Source organism: Megalops cyprinoides, chromosome 3 (genome assembly GCF_013368585.1).
Source record: "Megalops cyprinoides isolate fMegCyp1 chromosome 3, fMegCyp1.pri, whole genome shotgun sequence".
NCBI classification, from domain to species: Eukaryota; Metazoa; Chordata; class Actinopteri; order Elopiformes; family Megalopidae; genus Megalops; species Megalops cyprinoides.
Genome location: NC_050585.1, coordinates 28,971,743 through 28,995,732, shown reverse-complemented (window position 1 = coordinate 28,995,732; position 23,990 = coordinate 28,971,743). Strand labels below are relative to the sequence as shown.

The 23,990-nt window shown below is 42.4% G+C and overlaps 3 protein-coding genes across 7 annotated transcripts in view; 2 read left to right on the top strand and 1 right to left on the bottom strand.

Annotated features, from left to right (window-relative positions):
• Nucleotides 1–931: 931 nt before the first annotated feature.
• LOC118774261 (ras-related protein Rab-39B-like) lies at nt 932–5,741 on the bottom strand. The gene is made up of 3 exons (XM_036523471.1): nt 5,374–5,741; nt 3,866–4,092; nt 932–3,146 (listed from the first exon to the last, which is right to left on the bottom strand). Exons 2-3 carry the CDS (start codon nt 4,078–4,080, stop codon nt 2,720–2,722), a joined length of 642 nt encoding a protein of 213 aa, XP_036379364.1. The 5' UTR covers nt 4,081–4,092; nt 5,374–5,741; the 3' UTR covers nt 932–2,719.
• A 1,002-nt stretch (nt 5,742–6,743) lies between these two features.
• Nucleotides 6,744–9,905, top strand: LOC118774262 (ras-related protein Rab-38-like). The gene is made up of 3 exons (XM_036523472.1): nt 6,744–7,122; nt 8,025–8,305; nt 9,641–9,905. Exons 1-3 carry the CDS (start codon nt 6,930–6,932, stop codon nt 9,806–9,808), a joined length of 642 nt encoding a protein of 213 aa, XP_036379365.1. The 5' UTR covers nt 6,744–6,929; the 3' UTR covers nt 9,809–9,905.
• Nucleotides 9,906–16,327: 6,422 nt separating this feature from the next.
• LOC118773950 (phosphatidylinositol-binding clathrin assembly protein-like) overlaps nt 16,328–23,990 on the top strand; it is a 38,855-nt gene continuing 31,192 nt past the window's right edge. For all 5 annotated transcript variants that reach the window (XM_036523002.1, XM_036523001.1, XM_036522999.1 and 2 more), the window contains exon 1: nt 16,328–17,453. In XM_036523002.1, coding sequence (XP_036378895.1) covers nt 17,324–17,453 — 130 coding nt within the window. In that variant the 5' untranslated portion in view covers nt 16,328–17,323. The remainder of the gene's footprint in view (nt 17,454–23,990) is intronic.

The window sequence follows — 23,990 nt, the reverse complement described above, 5'->3', positions numbered from 1 at the left end:
AGCATCATCTGTGAGAACAGATGCTAGGTATTTGTACTCATAATTAAAGCTAATGGACTGTAAATGGTCCACTGCATAGATACTTTGACCATAGACCAGTGGTCTCCACAGCCTGTCCAATATAGCTGCCATCCAGTTTTTCATCCCTGTCTTCTCAAATCAAACTCTTTCTTGAAGAGTAGGGCAATCCATTAGCACCTTACACTTGTGTAGGGATGATGAGGTGATTGACATCTCAAGTGATATTCAGGTGTGATAGAAAGCTTGAGAGAGATGGACCCAGATCACAAAATGGTTTTGCCTTAACTTTCAATGATAGCTTGAAGGCTATATTTTTTATATCATTAAAAACATTTTAGATATTTTTCTTTGTGTAGTAAACAGAGGTAAACATAAAAAATGTTTATGCTGATACTGTTATTGAAATTAAGACCAAACTACATTGTGACTTGCCTGAAATGCCCTCTAACTGTATGGAATATATTGATCATGCATTAAGTCTTTGGTTTACCTCTAAGGGCATTTTTTATTTCCCTTTGCACACTGAACACACTCTCGACTGATTGGTATAGATCTGAAAGATGAAAACAGGGAAGGCTGTTTCCAAAATGATAGTTATCTTGAATTTGTTTTTGATTGTTTTGCAAGATTTGCAAGTGCCAGGTTAAAAAGTCTACAGCTGATTCCTTCTTACTTGATTGCATCAAATGTGGTAGTATCACATTTCCATACATTGTGTAACAAATGTAATTGTTGGAAACATAAACTCATATGGTTACAATAAATAATTTTGACACAGAGATAAGAGTTTGGAAGTCAGTATTATCTGTACACTTATCTTTGCTATAATAAAAATGCTGAAATGCACAAATGTAATGCTACTACATTAAAAACACATTTAAGCATTAAAGAGATCATTTGTTGATGGGTGATCCTTGTTTGAATAGCACTTGTTAAAGCAAGACCATCTACTACAGGTTTTGGACTCCACTGGTTGTCACACATTAATTCAGTCAGAAAAGCATTCTCTGTATGTGAAATGAAAAGCAATATGTCTTCATTTAAAGGATGTTTTAATCACAACACTGTGATACCACTGAGAAATTAACCACCTCAACCATTTCAAACAAATGACTGGTTTAATTGTCCATGGTTCACAGGGACTTGCTCCACTCATTCTGAGATTGGTGATTTGGGGTCAAATGGAAAACAAACTGGGCAATAGACCTGGACCAGGATGAGTGTTGGAGACCACTGTCCAAGACACTGAGAGCTGCTTTCACAGACCACATCAACTAGCCATAGATCTGTCAACCTTCATTGCCATTATATGTTCCGAGGCTTGTGTCACTCTGAGTATGTGAAAGCCCTTGTAATAAGATGAATGGATTCAAAAAATTTATAGGCAGTGTTGGGCATCTGAGCAGACTCAGCTTTTGATCGACAGGTGAGAAAACAGAGAAGTTCAAATGAATAGATAAGGTATGGAGACAGGTACATAGCAGGTAAGATATGAGGTACAAGTCATACACAGATAATAAGCTTGCCCTAAAGTGGAGGCATCACTGTGGACTCAAGACGCAAAGTCTTTACCACAACAGGAAGAAGAGTGAAACCAACTAAAATAAATGAGAGTTTGAGTAATTGTGATTAAATAGTGTTCCTTCACCAAGAACACGAACAGCACAAATAATGTTGGCCCTGTTTTAAAGCTATATCGTTATATTTTTCTGTAGCGTGGGCATGTAATATCTACCCAAGGGTGTAACGGAAGAATCCTGCAGAAAAGTAACACAGCGACTTAAATGTTAAAAACTTTTTAAAAACTTCAAGAACTTTCAATTCATTCTCAGTAAAGAAAGATTCCATGAATTCATCAGGGAAGCCATGTCCCCCCCCCACCCGCTCATTTATATTAATTATGACAATATTCATATCTTTCATTATCATCAACATGAATTCCTTATGTCAGTTTGGGATGTCTTGCAATAGACTTCTGATTAATGTAGTGTATCACAGTGCATTTTCTCTCTTCTGTCCCCACTCCTTTGGTACTCATGAGGAGAACCAGTTCATGTGATCAGGTACTGTGCATTCCCTTTTTGTAGGCAATAGATCAGCTTGAATACCATAAGAAACAGGGCATGTCCCTCTATCATTGATTTTACCTCATATTGTCAGCTTTACAGACATAAAAAGAAGAGATACCACAGATTGTGTCTCACATATATTTCCCTAAGAGATATGACAGATTGTGTCTCCTCAATTTTCCTGAAAATCTGCACCAAGAAAAGGACAGATCAAGACCAGGTTCAGTCCACGAGGCTTCTATAGCTGTCCCTCTGATTCTCTTCACGTTGCTCAGCCGTAGATATGGGCTCTTTTTTGAAATCACAAAAGAAATCTGTGACAGGAGAAAGGGGAAAAAATCAGGAAAGGGGGGTCAACTTTCCCAGGTTGGAGAGCTAAAAGGCAATAAGTAGTTTGAAAATGCCCAAACCAAATGAGAAAGAGATATCTGTGGCAAAATACAGATCTTGGGTGGAGCAGGAAGTAGAGGGGGCAGCAGCAGACAGGGCTGGAACTGGGTCAGGGAGGGGAGATTGGAGGTAGGGTAGAGTCTAGGGTGAGGTAGAGGGCGGAGTTGGCGCTGCAGGGACAGGGCTCGTTGGGGCCACAGCAACAAGGGCATCCCAGGGGGCAGGGGGAGATGGTGGGATCAGCAGAGGCAGCGGCGGTCGCCCTTGGTGACCTCCTCCGATGAGTGCACCACGTTGGGCACGAAGCCGCTCTTCACGCCCTCCCAGCCCTCCTGGATGGTGATGTCCCCGGACTTGACCAGCTCGAAGATGTCCCGCGTCAGGTCCGTGAAGGCCTTCTCCACGTTGATGGCGTCGCGGGCCGAGGTCTCCACGTAACGCATGCCGTAGGCACCCGCCAGCTTCTCGGCCTCCTGCCGGCTCACCTGCCGCTGGGCCTCCAGGTCGCACTTGTGGCCCACCAGCAGGAAGACGATGCTGTGTGGCTGCACGTGGCTCTTCGCCTCTTCCAGCCACTCGTGGACGTTCTGGAAGGAGCGTCGGTTGGTGATGTCGAACAGCAGCAGTCCGCCCACCGAATTACGGTAATAGGCCCTGGTAATGGACCTGGGAATGGGAGGATGACGAAAATGAGCGAAGAAACAGATACAAGAGAAGGGGGAGATTGTGGAATGGAGAAGATGATACAGGAGAAGTTAAAGATAGAGAGATCAGAGACAAAAAAGTGAAAATGAAGTTGCAACAGAAACGAAATGAAGTGGGGGAAAGAGATATTATGCAGGAAAGGATGTGGCAATTTGACAGATGAGACAAGAAGATAACAGAAGGGAGGATTGGTGAAGAGAGTATGAAGACAAGAACCACAGTTTTGAGAATTTGTTTGCACTGTCCAGACTCTGTCTCAATTCGGTCATACAGAGAGGGTATTGAGAAAGCAATGAGATCTGCCTGAGGGGAATTGGGGCTTGGCTGGCTCATCCAGCAGCACTGCTTTAGGCTGAGAGCTCATAGTATTGAGATGAGATCATCACAATGATTTCCTTTTTGCATCGAGCGTTTAAGACTGCCTATGTGTTAAAGTACACGTTAACATTTGGTTCAGCATTTCGCAGGTACATCTTGAGTGTTACATAAAAAAGTCCAAAAGAAATCGCATCACCCCACCAAATTCATGCATTTTCTGAGAAAATCGTTGATATAGTTACGACGCCTTTAAGGGACCAGTGTACGGTATTGTTATATTTGTCCAGATTGTTCATCTACAATCGCCATATGGTGACTACTTGCAGGAATATTAGCAAAAATACACGTAAATTGCACTGTACCTGAATCGCTCCTGCCCAGCAGTGTCCCAGATCTGAAGTTTGATACGTTTTCCTGGCTCTATTTCCACCAGGCGAGAAAAGAAATCCACCCCCACTGTAGGATCAGACACCTGGGCAAAACGTCCCTCGGTGAATCGCCGGATTAAGCATGATTTCCCCACTGTCGAATCGCCAATTACAATCAATCGGAACTGGTACAGCCATATAGCTTCCATGTCTCACCTTGTCTGTAAAGAGATACACAAGTGAACTGATCACCTTCCTCTGGATTAGGACAACTTCATACCCGTTCTCCCCCCTGCAACGTTTTTCCTGAGAACGGTGCTTCTGAATTTAAATGAAGGTTTGCTGGAAACAGCACATGGTGATTCTTAAATAGTTACCGCCTCTCCTAGCAATGGGACGTCCGTCAGGAGAAAATTTTCATTGCGTTTCCTCCAGAAACATAAGGATGCGAAATCGTTAAAAGTGAACACATTTAACTGCAACGCACAGTACCTGTGTCGCACGATTTAAAAGAAATGACTTATTTTTCTTCGAGACGTTGTAATTGTGTCAGAACACTTCGACCCGTTATTTTTTAGCGACAGCCAAGTTGTAGCTATGCAGGATCTGTACAGCCTCTTAAAAAGCAAAAACAATACAATCTTATGGTCCTAGTAGCTATACATTGGGGCTCAGTATGCAAACACCATGGTAATAGATATTTTTAAAGTGACTGCTACGTGTTTGATTCAGCAAAAATCTGTAGTATTGGGTGCGCATGCACCATTCTAAAGGAAAATATTTAGGCTACGTTTATTTCATAAATCCGTGTTATATTTCCATATACTCTTTAAATTTACGGTTTCGTTTGACTGTCGACTTTAGACGACTAAATCCGCCCCCTCTCCCTCCACCGTGATTCATACTACCGGGCTTGTCTGTTCAAACAGTGTACTCAGCTTTCAAATGAATTCTGTAGCTCTCTTTTGTCTCATAGCGGACAAGTGACAAGCTACAGTACATACAGGCGGTGTTGTCACTGAATCGCATTGAGTTATTAAACGCCTGTATTCTCTATATCACGGAAACTCCCAAGGTCGGTTGGCCTCCATTTTGCAAACATCTAAACAACCCAGTTCTCATTCCTGACAGCGTTCGCTAGAGTTGTTTTTATCATTTACAGATGAAATTTTATTTCATTGATACGTTATACCAATGACTACGGTTAGTAGCAGCGAACAGGAGAAACCATTTAATATACAAAGGATGTTATCAAGTTGAGTAAAATTTAAAGGCTATTCACATAATAAAATGTTAAAGGTTATGTTTTTTTTTTTTTTTAAATAATATGCGTTCTGTTTCCCCCGAAACGCTGGAGTAGGGAACATAGCCTACATAAAAACAGGAGACCGTAGCCTATACAGAGGCCTTCCAGAAGACTACTTGCAATTTACAGAAAATCACTTTGCGAAAGCACTCCATTCAGTAATATTACTATAACAGGGGATACATTTTGTCATTACCGTTTTTGGTTAAGCTTCTCAGAGCTTGGGAACCACAAACTCCATGGCTCTGAAGAATATTTTCCTTCGGAAATGCACAGCGACTGTGATTCCAGGCAAACCATACAAACTCATTCAAAACCTCTTGCCCTGGGAAATGCTACAACTGGTCTTTACTGCGAAGACAGGGAGAAACAAACCCCACCGCGTCGCCTTTAAACTCGCGTTTATTTAGAAACGAATATGCGAATAAACCATTTCCTGCGGTTTCATATGGAGATAAAACAGTCGGTGGCCTTCGAGCTCTTCTGCGTTGTCTGTTTTATTCCCTTTTATGTTTTAAAGATGGAGAAATGTTTGGAAAATCTGCTGATGAAATGGCAGCAACATCAGCATCATATAGCCTGACTCATCCAGCATCAGCACCACTGCCGTAAGACCCCAAGCAGCAGCGCGAAAGAAATTCATCATTCTCCGCATCACTTGCGGTGTCTTTATTTATTTATTTATTTATTTATTTATTTATTTATTTTTATTATACACATATTTTATGTAAATCATAAATTGATACACCCCATAGGCTGGCTTGAAAATGTGAAGTTTGAATTAGTTCGCAGGGAGGCTTGTCTATCATACTCCGGAGTTTTATCCCACTATATTTAGAACACGTTTAACCTTTTTTTGCAGATAAAATGCGGATACACGGCGAACCACGCATTATAGCCACGTATTTTAATCACTCAGTCCTTTTGAACGGCTAAAGTAAAAATTTACCGTTTACAGTAGTGAAGAGTAAATGGCGAGTCATTACAATATATTACGACTTACATTTGAAGACGTACTGTAGTTTATTTTACTCATGCAGCGAAGACCGATAACTGGAACCAACGACTAGAAAACTACAAGTTCCACAGTGCAATGTAGTACCACAGGAAAATGGGTGTGGTCGTAGTCGTGTTGGGATTCCTCCATATGACAGCTGCCCAGAGCCATGAATTTGCAGCCGAACAGAGGGGACGCTAGGAAGTTTAGAACATAGCTTAGTATTAGCCAGGGGTTAGGGCTGTTCTTTCTTTGGCCCTCGTGGCAACACAAGTGTTTTTTTTTAAGCGAGCTCGAGTGCAGCCAACTCGTGTAATACCGTGACAGCATAGAGAAAATGCATTTTTATAAAGATGAAAACTGAACTTCAGATACATAAAGTAATCAAACTGGATTTAAAACTACACGAAGTAAAGAAACTATAGAAGGGGGTTGTCTTTTAACCCGTGTAAAATATGCCAGAGGTCAATTTTGTTTGAACATAATGCTACGTTTTTGGTATGTATTTAGTAGCCAAAGATATTATGACAAGTCAAGGCGACTTCGAAGGTAACACTTGCAAGACGCGTATGCATTAGACGCATTTGAAAAGATGCCTACCAATAGGCCTACGTCGACTAAATTGTTTAGGAAATCAGTGTAAAACGGAGACCATTTACAAGAAACTGATACTTGATTGTACTAAAAACGATTTAAATGAATGTAAGGGTATTTGCCTAGGGAGATTTTTCAAGCCACTTTAGCAGACACGAGTCATGCAGCAGGAGCACTTGTTCAAAGTTCTCGTGATCGGGGATCTGGGAGTAGGGAAGACGTCAATAATCAAGCGGTATGTGCACCAAATCTTTTCTCAACACTATCGCGCAACCATTGGGGTCGACTTTGCGCTAAAAGTCCTGAACTGGGATCATCAAACTGTCATCCGCTTGCAGCTGTGGGACATCGCTGGTATGTATACTCCACATTCCACACCTCCGTAGTATTGCGTGTGCATAGTCGCTAGTTTGCAATTTACAGTAATTCTTAAAATGATTCTTTGTTGACTGGAGTCATCATGGAGAAATATTTTTCAATTCAGACATTGACAGTACTCTCAACTTCAGGAAGGTCAATAGTTATTTATGTATTGTGGTGTTGAGAACACAGCCAGGGCATAGATAAATAATCCTATTTCACAAACGATATTAATACTTGTAGATAATGTATGCTGTCAGTGATTTTTGAACAGGGATATTTGAGTCACTTGATTTAATCTTTTTGTATAAAGGGCTTTCCTGTGTTTTGGAAAAAAAAAAAAAACTTAGAAGCAACATTTTATAGATAATGCAATGCAGTTTAGGACAGATAGTGTCCCAGTTTTTTTCCTTCTTTTCTTCAAATAACATGCTTCAAAGGTCATAGTTATATGGTTATAGACCATATCCTTCACCCCATCCTGCTATTCAGTCCTCTTTCCTTGTGTCTTGTCTTTTTTACTTTGCACTCAGTACCTTCAGCAGCTGTTGGAATGCATGTCTTGTGTTAATCTCAGCTGGTCTCATGCTCATATTAGCATCACATGAGCAGGAGGTTTTAGTGCCAGGAGACCTTCTCCCCTCTCCCTCTCACTCACATGAGGACACGCATAACACGCACACAGACACACAGACACACACACACACACACAAACACACAGACACACGCACACACACACACACGCACGCACGCACACATGCATTCACAAGCGAATCACACTAATCTTCCGAGTTAAGGGGTGATGGGAGGTTTAGACAGTATCACAATAGACCATTTAACTAGACGGCACTCCATAAAAACACCATTATATGGCTTCTCCTGTTTCTCTGTCCTAGGGCAAGAGCGCTATGGCAACATGACACGTGTGTACTATCGGGAGGCAGTGGGAGCACTTGTGGTGTTTGACGTGACCCGGGCCTCTACCTTCGAGGCGGTGCTCAAGTGGAAGGATGACCTCGACACCAAGGTCACCCTGGGGAATGGCAAACCTGTCCCTGCCGTCCTTTTGGCAAATAAATCTGACCAGTCACGTGAGGGCCTATGTTCACAGTTACCCAAGCTGGACACATTTTGCCGGGACAATGGCTTTGTGGGTTGGTTCGAGACATCTGCAAAGGTGAGGACGGAGATACACAGAGAGGGGAGGAAGAAAGAGAAAGAGCCATTAGTGTATTAGTGTAAAAGTGTATCTCGACCTTAGTCTGGCAGTTTACATGATAGTTTAAATTAATGAGCACCAGGAGGGTTTAAGTAATTAAATGAAATTCTCATTCTCCTTGATGCATTCTTGATCCAAACTGAAATGGAGCTCATAACTTTGTGTCAGACCACCTTGAAAGTGTGTGTGTGTGTGTGTGTGTTTGTCTGTCTGTCTGTCTGTAAGTGTATTTGGGAAACTTTTCCATGTAGTTCACTTGCCTTAGCTCTTCTGAGGTCACTATCCCTGCTCCAGTGGGTGGAGGGTTATTCTTAGCTGCCTTGCCTCTAGAGTCTACTTGGTATTTTGGAGGAGGAGTCTGTGTTTTGTGGGAAGTTGGAATTTATGATTTCACAAACTGGAGGAGTACTGTGGCCACAGGGTGTATAAGGCCTGTGTGATGTGCCCTAATTTGTGTGTATGTGTTGTGTATCAATTTGTGTGTATGTGTTGTGTATCTATTTGTGTGTGTGTGTGTGTGTGATGTGTGATGTGTGATGTGTGTTGACAAGTGCTGTGGTGGAGTTTGGACAGAGCTTGTCTGAGGAATGTAAACAGCAATTTTACATCTCCATGCCAAATTACTCCACCTTCCTAAGATGGGTAGCACATTAAAAAGCCAAGATCCTGTGATCCGTGCACAAAGAGTTGCTTTGTGTTGTGGACTCAGAATCTGGGAGTCAATGTTCATGTCCCTCCATGTTTTTGTCAACTGCAAATGACTCCACTACTTAGATAAGTCCTAGCATAAGGACTGCAGGAGAATGTAAACATGAGAGAAATATGAGAGAATATGGCCTGGGTTTTAATATCTGAGGAGCATCTATTACGCATATATGTGTTGTGTCACAGCTGCTATTCTGAGAGCACAATGACAACCAACCTGAACAGAGTCCTGCTCACAGTGCCACTCTAATGAATTGCACTGGGGGGTGTGAGAGCTGACAGTGTAAATGTGCTTGGTACAGATGAGAAGCAGCACACTGACTGAGGGTTGAAGATTCCAAGCCTGAGTGTGGTAGTTATTGTAGTAACAAGTCTGAGCACTCTCTTCTCTTATTTCTCTGTTCTCAGCTATCATTCACTGTATGTGAAATCTTATATAAATCCCATCTCTTGTAGTGCAGGTCAATTAATCACAGCATGAATGTCCACACCTTCCTTCTTCTCACATGCTGATTACTCTTCTGGCCTTCTTTTTCTGTCTCTCGACCCCTGTCTTTGTCCGTCTGTCTCTCTCGCTCTCTCTCACAGGAGAACACAAACATTGACGCTGCAGCAAGGTGTCTGGTCGAGAACATCCTGGCTAATGAGGAGAACCCGGGTGTGGACTCGGACCCTGACGTGCTGGTTCTTCCGGGGCTCCACAATAATATCAAGGAGCGGGGAAGGTCTGGCTGTACCTCATGCTCCAAGTTCTAACAGAACAGGGAGGAACAACAGGGGAGGAACCATACTGAATTACAGTGCAAGATGTGGGTGAAGCAGGTGATGATAACGGAATGAGAAAATGTTAAGACAGGGAGAATAAGAGATAGTATGAGTGTAAGTGTGCATGCATGCCAGTGTATCTGAGAACATGCTTGTGAGGCAGTAAAGAAGATGATGGTATTGATATTACAGAAGATAGAACAGTCCTGTACAGCTAGACACAGCTGGCCCATTTTGAGTGAAATATGAAAAATAAAGGTCCTGCTGCTGAAATTTTAAAAGGAGAATGCAATGGAAAACCAAAGATGATTTCACCAGAGCCCTTTGTTGCCACAATGAGACTGGCTAACAGATGCTGTGTTTCTTGTGATTGTGAAGGCCCTCTGCATGCCAATATACCTCTGCATTACAGTCACATAACTTGGGTGTGACTTCAAAGAAGCGATCAAAAAACTGACTCAGGAGTGCAGCTTCCTGGAAACGGAGACTGTAAAGTGGTCTCCATGGCACTGGCCCAGAGACAGTCTGTGACTAACGTGGTCGGATGACTGAAATGGCAAGGACAAGAACCTCAGAATGAGCGTCAGTCCGCAGGGAATGTGGATGCGATCCCAAACGCAGGGCGAAGGCCGTGACCGCAGCACACATAACAGACACCACCCCTTCCCTCCCACTGGCCCTTAGTGTATTTCTGTTCACATGATGGGTGAAGATTTATCTCCTGTGACTTATCTGTTTAGTGTCATTTTTTTCTGTTTCACTCCATTTTATCCACATTTCTGCTGTGTGTTGTCATGGCTTTGTTTTGCGGGGAGGAAATGCAGTATGATAGTAGTTATGCAGTGTTATCTTTTAAATATATGTTTTTATTGTTGATGTCAATGGGTGTGAAAAGAGGCTTATTAATAATAATCAAAGGAAGGAAAAACAGGATAGTTTATGCTAAGGTAATTTTGGAAAGAATGATATATGTATGTGAGATCTGACCCCTTCGAAGGGAAGTAATCACAGTTTTGACTCTGTTTTCTAAGATCACTAATGGGAATGTCAAAATCACGTTGTTGTGTCATGATGTCAAAAGTATAAAAATAAAAGCAAACATGCTTTATTGTGATGCTCCCAATTTACCAAATAAATGCATTTTTAATGTCAATACTCAATTCAGTAGTGTTTTATTTATAATTCCCAGACTAAAAATGGAATGAACCTGCAAAGAGGAAACAAGTAATCAAATAAAATAGAGAGAGTTGCATGAATATATATCAACTTCAGTGAAGCCAAGCACAATTTTGAATTTTCTGTGATTTTGCCACTGCATTGCTATGTTGTCCATTCATGACAGTCGTAGTCATAGATCCATGATAGTAAAGCGCTGCTATTACTGAAATGTACGTGACATATAATGAATACAGCTACATGTGACTCGATTGTTAAAGATGCACGATGACAGTGCATAATGGGGATACATCTATTGATGTCACATCTATCATTGAACACCATGGGGCACATTGCATTGCATGTATTGCATGATTGCAAACAGAGACTGTGCACTTCTCCTTGGTTGACTGAGAACTTAATAAAGTGCAAAGAGACCAGGCTTTGAAAGGGCCAAGTCATAAAGTGATAAATGGTAAAAAGGACGATGGAGTATCTTGGGGTCATTTACTGTCTCTGGCTCTTAGCATAAGTGTGTCAGTTAAATGTGAGTGGCAAGAGCATGAAGATGTATTTCATTGTGGTTAAGGGTGGAGTTATGGAAGTTAGGCCAGAAATAATTGGCCTGCATAGGTCCTCTGTGCTCATACTATGGTGATTAATTGCTTTCTCATGCTGCTGTGTAAAGTTCTTCTGTTCCTTCCTCTTGCAGCATTGCAAATTTATCTCCTGGCTACTGTGAGGTAAAAACCACATTAGGGGCTCAGCAAATTTGGCTGAGTGATTTTATCGGCAATATAAAGATAAACATCCATTTCTGCACAGGCAGAGAAACTTCATATAAGCCACAGATGTAGTAAATATCACAGTATCACTTGTGTAGATGAAGTCCAACAATACTCCTAGAGATACAAACTGCAACTGCAATCACTGATAAAAACTTCATTTGCCAAAGCAGAACCCATGATTGGTATGGTGAATGACAGTTCTTGAGTTGTATTCAAAGATTCAAAATAGGGACAAGGAGACTAAAAGTGGGGAACCTCTTCATTTGGGGAAGTAACTGTTCCATTTTGGTGGTTCATTTAGAATATATGCTGTCTCTTCTTGTTTGCAAACGTTGAAAGTTCCTTTCCAGAATGCTTGCGACACCGGTGGCCTGCATGTCCTTTGTGGTTATCTTACTTCCTGCGAACATTTGTAAACATTGTTGTTTAAAACATTTTTATTGACAGCCATTAAAGACTTACTGAAGGCATAGGGGCTCCCATGTAGCTCAGTGGCTAAGGAGCAGTCTTTGAGTACATGGTGACCTCTACAGCCTGGGTGAAATTCCAGTCATGTAATCAGTTGACAACAACCAGGAACCCACAGCAGCAGAGTGGACGGGCTTCATTCTGCTGGCGATAGGGGTGGGCATGTCAGCAGGAGTTGCTCATATCACTGCTCTCAGGCATCTTGTGACTTATCAGGTGCCTGCAGGTTGCTCTGAAAATGTCCAAGTCGAAATTCAAAAACAGGATTGCATGAAGGGGAAAATACATTTTTAAAACTCAACAAATGATAATGGCAATAATTTTCACTGAACAAGAGCAAATAGACTCCTGACAGCAGAAAAAGGGAATGTGCTTAACTGCTGGGGCACTTCTTGAATATTTCAATTGAAAAGTTCAGTAATTCCTGCTTACTGCTGATCTGATGTAGCATTACCATTATAAGATAATTCATTTCTATCTGGGAACAAGCAATGAAAAAGGTCAATGCTGGCCGTGTATATAGATAAACATTTTTTAGAGTTAATTTTATATTCACTGAGGTAGAGAATCTGGGAAATCATGCTCCACTCGGCAAGAACTGCTCAGCACAGCTTGGGAAGGCACAACCCTTGACTGCGATCCAGAGTGTTGCAGATACTGTCCTAGCTGTCCTAGCTTCATGTTCAGTGAACAGGGTGGCCAGTCCATCACACACACATTGTTCCATGCCAGGAATGTAATGAATGCATGTTATGTAGCTTTGCACAGTGACACATAAATGTTAGGGCATTATTTTGTTTGGGGCCCAAATGTTGTCTCTATAGCCCTGCAGAGTCATGGAGCCATCAGTAAACACTGTGGTCTGTATCTGGACTGTTTTCCCCCCATACCACCACCTCCACCTCCACCTCCAAATCAGTCTATGAGCAGTCCAGGTGTCTTTTTCACTTTCTTTTGGATGTGAGAAGACGACCATCTGTACATTTAAAGATGATATGTAAGTGTTTAATTTTACAACTATATAAACTAGACCCTGTTCACACTGGAGGTATGTGGCTTGCTCAGGTCCTTCTGCACTGGCAAAATAATTTGCCAGATGATGTCCCTGTAAATTTACCTTTCTGACCAAGCCAGACTCCATTGTATTTTGACTTGGCTGAACAAGGAAGGTAGCCTAAACTGAAAGTATACTGGACTATAGCCAGGTGCTTCATTTCAAGTCCTTTGACTCACTGGCATAATGCTATTCAGAATAATGACGGTTCACTTACAAGTAATGTAGATTGGACACAATACTCTTGTGAAAAAGGGTAGATACTCTCTGTTACCCTTACCATCTTGAGGTGTATTCACTTTGGTGAACAATTCAGCTCTGCTAAAGATGAGAAATGCTGGAAATGCATTCATTATTTTATTCCTTTTTGTGCAGATGTAGTGGAGTTTATGATAAGTGGGAGTACCTTTCTGCTGCTCCTGCTGAAAATAGGTGTGCAGTTATGCTGACACTGACAGAGGAATATGTACCTCTGTATGCTACAGTTTATCAGGAGTGGTTCTTTCAAGCCAGCCATGGAGGAACCATGGGAAAAAAAAAACAGGTGTCTAAGAAAACTTAGCTAAATATTTACATCATTTTCTTACGGTATTGAAATGAAATCCTCTGACAAGCTTCAGTTATTTACCTGTGGATATACAGATAGAATTGTAAGAATTGATTTGCTGCTATATTGAATGCATATTTGTTTTCATTGTCATTACTTCTAATATGGTTCATATATTAACCACTAACCACATTCCCATGTAGATGAGAACATACTTATTACTTCCACCATTTAAAACACCTTTATAAAAAAGAAAAAAAAAACACAAATGTAAGGACAACAAAACAAAAATGGGGCATTAATCTTGAAGGTCTTTTAATTATCTTGTCCTATATCATGGATCATTTGAAGCTCCTAGTGGTTCATTAAAGATGTATGCCAATTTACCATTTATTCACTATATATTAGGCATAGATAGTATTACTGATAACTGATTGTGTTTGATTCTGTCTTAAAGACTGACAGGCATAGAATTCCATATCTATGCACAGAAGCAAGTGCCTTTGCAGTTTCTGTTGCCATGGACACTGATAACTTCTACATGTGTGGTTACCATGGAGACAGTTCAGGCCATTTGCCACTAGATGGGGCTGGCTTCATACCTAACACAGAGTTATGCGCTGGATCCAGACTATTAGCTAGAATTCAAGGGCAAAAAACAGTGCCATTGGCTATTTGTTATTCAGAGGGAACATTCACCTGTTATCTTGTACATAATCCCTTGTGTATGATCTTAATATTATGAACATACAGAGTTACAACAATTACACACATTAAGGAGACAAATGTTAATGTAATTGAAGTGTTGCCTGTGCTCAGTTTGGTTTTCTCACAAACCACTTCCTTCATGTGCTAGGTGGGTTCACTCTCGTTTCCTGAGAAACTGTTATGTCAAATTGCAAACATCTTTCTGCATAAAGTGTGATAGTTTGATGGCCCACAGAAGCGTGTGATTAGACTCATACATACTTGCAACTGGAACGGACAAATGAAACAATTACTGCTTATCTAAATCTAGCTTGACACAGTAGATGTACTAATTGTAATGATAACTGTAAAGGAACACTAGTTTCTGCTTAAATCGTTGCTTTCATACGAATGTGCCATCTCCAAAAGTGACCAGCTTAAATGAACAGTAGTGCATTGCTATGGTTAGTCACATGGCAGATACACTTTGGCTCATACTATACCTATGATCTGCTGAATCTCTGCCTCTTAGCATCATGACTAAACATCCTCAGCAACATCAGTTTACTGACTTTAAGTTAATACAGGAAAGCCCAGAAGTAGCACTGTGAACTGTAAGATCATCACAAGTTACTTCATTATGTGCTTCTGTCATCACATCACAAGTCAAATAAAACAGCCAGAGGGAGCTTGCCCTTTTGAGATGCAAATCGATATCAGTGTCACTTGTGTTTCAAAAACCCATCAAAACCTTTCATTGCCTCATGGGTATCTACATGACGCATACACATACAGCTGGTGCAGTGCTGCTGTCTTGTCATGGGCTCACTGGCTGAAACAATCTCTTTATTCCTCAATGGGAAGCTGACAGCACATGGGAAATGCATTCTTCCGGAGGCCACGGCTGAGTCAAGGGAACAGCAGAACTGAGTCACCAGTGAGCTGCAAATGTCACTCTGGGTTATACTCATATCTGATTGTGCTTGTCCTGTTCCGCACCCACCAGTCTCCATGCTGCATTCAGAAGAGTGCAAGGACTACAGGCTGAGGATGGCCATGCTGGATGTGTGCAGGCAAAGCCACTGGAGTATTGGGTCTTTGCAGCACAATGATCACCATTCATCACTTTATAACTTCTACCCTCACCCCCTTCTCAACAATGCCAAGCAACAAAGTCATTAAGCAACACCCACTGTAAATGAACATAAAAAATCTGACGGGAGGTGTAAGTGTACATGTATTTATGGCAAGGCGTGGGGGCTGAAAGCCTCAATGGTGTCACCTTGTGTTAACATATGTTGAGTGACATGGACCCCACATCTAAGATCTAAATCATATATTTATGTTATTTAAGACTCACTCCCATCAAATGTGCACACGGTCAAACGTAGCATCACGTTCACACTAACGTCTCACCGGCATGTTATTAAACACTATGTTACAGTAAGCCGCAGCGGATTTTGAGCTTCCGTGGTCAATCAAGGACATGCTTTTTTAGTACGACCTTAAATTGTGTTCAACCGCAGACAGGACCCACAAACCTACAGATATTATCCTTTTGGACGCTGGAGACGATTGGCCTCTATGTTTCATTCACCGGTTATAAGTGTTCCTAATTATATACTGGTTATTGAATTGTAATGGGTGACTGATCGTTTACAGCGAAACCACTACCATGAAATATTCAAGCTGTTCCTGACATTGAAATTTTCCACCTTAACGACCCCCCTATTCCTGACTCCTTCTAAATCCACCCTCCTCCGATCACCTGATTTCTGCTCAGCCATTTTGTCTCTAGTAGCTAACGTTAATACATTCAGAAGCCAATTGAACTAGCCCCGCTAACAAAAAAAAAAAAAGCTGTGAAGGAGAAGAAGAAACGAAATCTTGACAAAATGAACAACTGAAATTTTATTAGAGAAACGGGGCAGGGAATTTGAACCGGGTCCAGGTTCTGACGCGGAACAAAAGCGACCAAAAAGGGGGACCGCGTTAACGTTAGCTTTATAAAGCCAGGTAGCTAGCTTATCACTGTGTTTTAGCTAGCAAGACTTTCCTATGTTATCGATTGCTTGCACTGGCAGGCTAGCTAGTTGGCATAGCATCGCTTATCCGCTTGTGCTGGTCTGAACCCCGGAACAGCTGTCTTCTCACGTGAACCCAGCCAGACGATTCTGTTGGCGAGCTAGCTTAGACGTTTAGCTTGCTTGCTTGCTGGCTAGCGGGCTTGTACACCGAGGTTAGCGAGCTGCAATTTGACAGCCGGCAAATTTGATGCTGTCTTGCTGTAACGATAGCTAGCTAACGGGATAGCTAGCTAGCCAGCATTCCACGGAGTTAGTGATGCCTTTCTGTTGTCTTATTGGACAGTTATCCCTGGAGACACTTTGACAGTTTTTCTTTCACTTTTGAACATTTGAAACCCGACAGTTGTCAGCTAGCTGATGTTAACCATCCATATATTGTAGAATGAGTTGCTAGGTTGGGACTAGTTTATTCGCTTGACGGTCTTCATTCTTGTTTGAATATTATTCTTTTGTGTTTGCAGCGCAACTTACATTGAATTTTAATTCACCTTAACGTGGGCTAGCAAGCTAAGTAGTTGGCTAGCTAGCTAACTTACAGTCACCGCATGTTTTCTTGTTTAGAGCGCGATTCAGTCTACGGTTTTGTTTCCAGACAGCCATCATACCAGGAGAAAAGGTCCCCCCCTGCCAGCTAAGTAGGTGTTTTTGCATCGAAGGTCCGCTAGCTAATTATTATAGTCTAGCTAGCCAACAGTTAGCTAGTTAGCTAGCTACCTAAAAATGTCGGGACAGTCTATTACGGATCGTATCGCAGCGGCTCAGCACAGCATGACTGGATCAGCTATCAGCAAAGCCGTCTGCAAGGCCACGACGCATGAAGTCAGCGGACCGAAGAAGAAGCACCTTGATTGTAAGTACCATTAGCTAACTAACCAAGGATCAGATTTTTTGGAAACAGAAAAAAAATATATAAAAAATGCATACTTCTCCAAGCCATAAATTTGCGCCCGAAATTTGGGCTGACTACCTTGCCATAAAGGAATCACTGACGTTAGCCATAGCGTGCTGGCTACATAAGTGGAGAGGTTTCCAGCAATACGATTATTAACGCTGAATGTTTGTATGGCGCATCATCGCATCTGGACACCAGTTAGGTAGCCGTGTGTGCTTCGAAAGCTCAGCAAGACGAACGCTTCGTGTAACATTCATCCACCGAAACCACGTTATTAATACATCTGGAATGAACATATCTCTTCTTTTCGCTAACGTTATATCATGGAAGATAAACTATAGGTGAGCGTTCGGGACAAATATAGTAAGTAAATATAGTATAGTAAAGTAAATATAGTAAGCTTGAGCAGTGGCTTGAAACAAAAATAGCTGTCATTTGTACATGGTATATAACGTTAGCAGGCTATGTCCCCGCATCACCAAATTGACCGACTATGGCGACGATGCTGTGGTTCGTCCACCGTGCGATGCTGTCCTAACTGTGAGGTTTTACTCCTTAACGTAATCGTGGAAGCAGCTAACCACCATCATTTCCCCAAGCTTTTATTTATTAACGGTTTTACACTCAACCTCTGCCTATCGTAAAAATGGCATCAATTTCTTTTATGATGAAATGTAGCAAAATCTTGCATATGAGCTACAGTCGACACATTCCGATTGGACAATTGCTGCGTATGTTGCCTGAATTGAACTTGTGGATCAAACGGCGCCTCTGCATTCAGTGCAAGATTATGGACCGCTCACATCCTTCCTCTTTTATATAATTGCGTGAACACTGCTGAGATTATGAAATGGACCATGTAGTAACTGCCTTGTGTTTTCCTGCGTTTTACAACACAAGCCTTTGTAGTGTGGTTTTATTCTCTTGCACTCTTTACCCAATTGTTGATTAAATAGGTCTTGTCATTTCAAGTAACAATTAAGATTCTCTTGCATGACTACTGATGTTGTGGAATTTGAAATTTTATTGTGTGCGATTGTTTTTTTGGAAGATGTTCAAAATAAGGCCTTTGTGGTTTTGAGTGAGAACCTATGACTCACAACCACAGGGACTGGAATGTCTAAATATTTATAAGTGAGATTTGTGACGTTTGGAATGATGCGGAAGAAACCCTGTTTTTTTGACCGTTTATTCAGTCATGGACTACATGCAGTTATCATCTTTAGCAACCAATCTGTCCAAATTTTGTGGGCCACTTCTTCATACTGTGTCACATGGGCCTAACAAGTTATATTTATTTTTGTGGAAAAACCTCCTTTGCTCTTTGTCCCACTATTCAGCAATAAAGATGTGTGGCTTGTGCTTTGCATTTGTGACTGGGGGAATGTTGGTTACAATTCAGATGGGCTTCTGTTTGTACCTTTCATTCCAAATGTGTAAAACACATGTCTCCTGAAGGTTGCCAGGGTTAAAATAACCAAGTAGCTCTATTAATGGCACCATGTGGCTTTTCTCCCATGTTTTTGCAACATGCATACAGTAGGCCTCCCCTTCCCTTTTCAGATCTACTCATCTGTAGGCCTGCTCTCTCTAGGCAACAGTAGAGCAATTAATTGCCAGTGTTAAGTATGACAGTTCTGACATTTTGAACTCGTGCAAGCAGGGGTCTCAGGCAGTGTGTGGTGTCATACATTTTATCCACTGCAGGCATCCACAGTTGTAACTGTCTGATGGTCAGATCCAGATCATAGATAGAATTTGCAATTTTGCATGACCATACTCAGTTTTGTATTAAAAGCAAAGTAGGGGTTATCTGAAGAGGGCAAAGCATCTCATACAAACATTCAGGATGTATCATGGAAAATCTGTACATTTCAATACATACACATATATTTGCCCTCAAAATGTCGGGCTGTGTTTATCATGTAAGGAGACAAGAGGTTGAAAGAGTTAACTCAAACATGCTTGTGTTTCCAAACCTATTATTTGGGCAGGTGTCTAATTGTGCCTGCATGCTCTGGCCGTTGCTGTGTGACAATGACATTTATGCACTGAGCCCTTAAATGCAGTGGTGTTGTCATGGTTTCCACCAGACACCATGCACTCAGCTATAACTGTAGGTGTGGAGTTTTTTCAGTTAAAGATTCTGCCACAGAGTTAGTCTCCGTCACCTTCCAGATTATAATCCAGTCATTTTTATAACTGCGTTCTTGTTCACTGGTCTCAGAGGCGGTTTGCCATCGTTTGTTTTTCTACTGACTAGGTAAAGAAACTAATGAGAGCCCCCATTCATAACCCTGCATCACACCACTGTCTGAACCTCCAGCCCAGTGATGTGCAGGCAGGAGTGGCGGAGTAGGAAATGCTCCATTGTGAGTCAGAGGTCTTGTGGCGCTTTCTGTGGCGCCGCGAGGCCAGGTGTGTTAATGGGCTAGAAACCAGGAGGATGCACCTTGGGTGTATGGAGCTCACCCCCAAGGAGCTGTGTGGAGCCAGGAAGCGTCATTGTGCAGAGGAGAAAGGGAGGACAGGGAGGGGGTGGAGGATGGGACGGGGGGGGGGGCACGGTATTGTTTTGGCCGGTGCTTTTCTGAGGTTGCGACTTTCAGGGGAACAAGCAGAGACTTGACAGATTTCCCCCTGGGCCTCACCTGTCCTCCAGCCTCGGCGCGGCTATTGAGGAGCAGCTGCGGTGAAAATCAAACACTTGGCGCTAAGGGAGAAAATACAACAGACTATTTGTTGAGGCGTCGCTGGAATGGCGACAGATGGCGTACACAGAGGACTGAGTGCCTTCCCTCTCGATTCCATGAAAGAACCACGCGCACTCCCCGCCGCACTCGACAGGAATGTACTCTCTCCCCTTTACGTCTGTGTGTGATTTTAATCATTCAGCAGCTTGTGCCAGGACTCCGGCTAATTTGTCCCTTGAAGCGTTCGCCGTGGAACATCGAGCGCTGTTGTCCTCGCGTGCCTTTCTGGGTTTATTTATAGCCCTTTCCGGCTTTTTGCCGGTATGACCAGTCTGTGGTCGCATGTACCTTGAGAGCACTTCATTCAGTCTGCTACTGTATTCAGGTCACTGTGTGCAGTAGAAGTGTGTGATCTCGTTGTGGGACAAAACTGCCCGGTGTGCCATTGGTGCAGGCGGGAATCAATGGAAGCACAGTAGAACTGGGTCAAAACCTCAAGGTGAATCTCCTATTGTCAGGTTTTTTTGTTGTTGTTTGGGGTAAGGGGGGGGTTCTACCTTCATAAGATCAGAGATCAAAGATGCAGTTAAATGACACAATGTCCCCAATTGATTCTGTCTGGAGTTGCTCAGGGAGAAAGTAGGTGGAAGCGATTTGATTCCGGAAGTTTCTCCAGTCATCTCTCTCTCTCCCCCCCCATCCTGTGAGTGACCTGGGGGCTGTACAGGGGGTGGTCTTGGAATGTCACCCTGACTTTTTGCACGTACTGTACTTTTCATCATCCTGTGATCACTTATGGACATTTTTTTTTGCATTTCTTCTCTTGCTTTACCCCTTTATTCTTTAATGTTACAGTGGCAGAGAAGCCTATTTCAGGAAAACTGATTAGGAGGGAAATCGTTCTTGGAACTACTGACTTAGAAAAGTTGAGAGAAGAAAGCAGGGTCAGGCGGTGTAAAGGGTCTGTCAAAGTGCTCACCCTTGGCTTGGTGTCCAAGTATGAAGGGCAATATTTTCATGTGCCATCCTGTGACATACAGTGGCACTGAGCAACTGTTATGGCCGGTGGACAATCGATAAGAAGCGATTATTGAAAAGCAAGTGAATAGCATACTAAAGAAATGAATGAGAACTTTTGCATAAAAGTTCATTAATGTGAACAATTAATTTTTTTTTTCTGTATATAATAGTGCTGTATCAGTTAAGCATGTGCTAAAACAGCCTGGCTTTTTCTACTTCAGGATACAATACAATCCTACCATGAAGTTTAAGGTGCACTAAGACTCAACTGCCATTGCATATGGTTTCAGTGTCACACTGACAGATGGTTGTAATGGGCCTGTCAAAGGATCCGTACAACCAAGTGCAGGTGGGCGGGCGAAGCCCTAGTTGACCTTGTGGTCGGTAATTAGTACTATGAGTAGGTTCTTATGGCTATAAGGGTTTGAGAGGCAGCAGCTGTGGGCGAGTCAGGTCCGGTACACAGGAGCCAGGACAGGTGCAAACGTTGACACCTGGCTTCCTGGAAGCCGAGCCACAGACTGGGTTTCATCCTGAAGAGCGACCTTGTGTTCTGCCTCCTGAGTGCAGGGTAAGGTCACTGCAGCCGACAGGGTAATTTGTTAATGGATTAGGGCCCTCTAGGAGGCACATGTGCCCGTGGATGGAAATGAGTATCAGAAATGGTCTTGGCTTTGAGGCCTTGCTTGTTAGTGTCTGCTTGAGTTTCAGCGCTCTTGGTCGTGGTATCAACAACAGCGTGTTGGATGTTGGTGAGGAACCAAACATGTTGTCTTCTTGAACTGCGAATTGCTTTCTCACTGAAATTGTCTAAATTGTCTTGTCTTGTAGTGGCCAAGCTGCTGTAAACGTTTTGACAGGGGACGCGTCACCACACCTCGACAGCTGACTTTGAAGGAAAGTTGCAGACGAAAAAGGAAAACTGACATTTTAGCGTGAAATCCGATTGAAAGGAAAAAAAAAAAACGAAGTTCTCAACATAGCCTCCTGTGCCATGTGTTTTTTTAAAACCACCCCCCCATGAAACAGTGAAATTGCAGTACTTTGATAAACGCAACGGAAAAGAAACCCGGCAGCCGATCGCTCATGTTTCCAGTTGGGCCGTCACCCCTCCCTGCTCTGCGCCTGCTTTTTGGAGAAGTTGATGTTGGAAAGTCAGCACTTCTGTATGAACAGGTGGTAGTCTTTTTGCATGCATCACCCCGGCACACTCTGTCACTGTCCACGGCGCATGTGCGACGTTGCTCCATCGTTGCACCGCTCTCTAAAACCACAGAGTAGGCCTACGCCCTTTTCCACAAAGGATCACGCTTCCGTTTGCACCCATGGCACACATTTTTGTTCTTTTTGCCTCTGTGGTGTTCATGGCCGTCTCAGATTATCTTTTTACGTGTATCACAAAAATGTATAATTCACATCAAAATAATTGTTGAGATGATTTTTTTGTTAATTATTCATGAGATATAGTTAATTGAACTATTGCTCTGTTTTGCTATCCGGGCATTATTTGAGATTAAAGGTCCTTAGAGCATTCCTGGGCAGATGCACTCGTGGGGTTGGTATCATATTGGGATTGGGATGGCTCTTGGGATGCCTGGATACGTTTTTGCCTTTTGAACTTTGTTGAACAAACTTTGATCTTTGAAATATCAAAAAAATGACCACGAACATTTAAAATATGGCATATTCAATTTTGATATTAATAAAAATATTTGGTATGCCTTTCTGACTCTGTTGTATGAGCACAGCTAATTTTGAGATGTAACGTGTAGTAATTGTAGAGATGTTGCGTATATCATGGTGATGGCAGGGCAAGGTTATTATGAAAACAGCCCAGAATATGATTGCCACTACATGGTACCATAACTGTAATTGGACTGCTGAGAGCTTGTGTTAAAGTCCTAATGGGCACATGTGTGCAGCTCTATCCTTGTGGTCTTCAGAAATGTGTTAAGTACTCCATGTTGATGTTAAATGGGCCTGTGTTTGTCAGGACTTTGTAGTCAGATACAAGAATATCACCATTTCTTGGATGCGAGAATGACTGGGCCAGTCCAGCTGGATGGAGGAAACTTACTTTGCCTCAGATGTCTTCTGGGAAAGCCTCCAGTGGACAGTCAAGCCATCATATTCTTCTGTGACAAAACCCCTGATGTCTTCAAATGCTGGCCAGCCCTGGCCACGTGGACAAACCTAGATTCCAAGATATTTGAAAAGGCAATTAATTGCAGCTTTCAAACAGTAAAACTTTGCGGATTTGTCTCGCCACAAAGATGATTTGGCATCCAGGCACGGTTGCATTTGTCTGCCCCGACTCATGTCAAAAATGCAGTTTGTGAGGATGGACAGCTGTTCTGATCACCTTAGAAAAACTCAAGAAACTCAGTTCAGATTGTTTAGATTTTTATTGCGAACGAAGATCTTAGACTAAAATTTTTCATTGTCAACCCCCCTCGGCCATTACTGGCCTAGGGAAGCCAGGTTCTTTTTTGGCATCCCCCCTGTTTTTAGCAGGCGCCATTTATGAATTTAAACTCACCAACAACAACCGTTGAACCCACAAGGGAGCACAGGCAAAATGCAAGCTGACAGACACACAAATACTGCAACCATCTTTCACACTACAAGTCCCACAGTGCACAAGGAAGTACATGCTGTCAGAAGATAGGCACATCCTTCTTATGCTGTCTGAGTAACTCACAAACCCCTTTGCAAATCCCAGGGTGGGGAGAGTGTAGCAATGAGGGGAACCTGACCTGTGTACCCACCCCTATCCCAGGCA

Excerpts from the sequence above, each read along its gene's own strand:
- LOC118774261 (XM_036523471.1), bottom strand. The coding sequence starts at position 4,080 with ATGGAAGCTATATGGCTGTACCAGTTCCGATTGATTGTAATTGGCGAT. Across the intron at positions 3,147-3,865 it reads GCTGGGCAGGAGCGATTCAG|GTCCATTACCAGGGCCTATT; the intron begins GTACAGTGCAAT and ends TCCCATTCCCAG.
- LOC118774262 (XM_036523472.1), top strand. The coding sequence starts at position 6,930 with ATGCAGCAGGAGCACTTGTTCAAAGTTCTCGTGATCGGGGATCTGGGA. Across the intron at positions 7,123-8,024 it reads GCAGCTGTGGGACATCGCTG|GGCAAGAGCGCTATGGCAAC; the intron begins GTATGTATACTC and ends TCTCTGTCCTAG. Across the intron at positions 8,306-9,640 it reads GGTTCGAGACATCTGCAAAG|GAGAACACAAACATTGACGC; the intron begins GTGAGGACGGAG and ends TCTCTCTCACAG.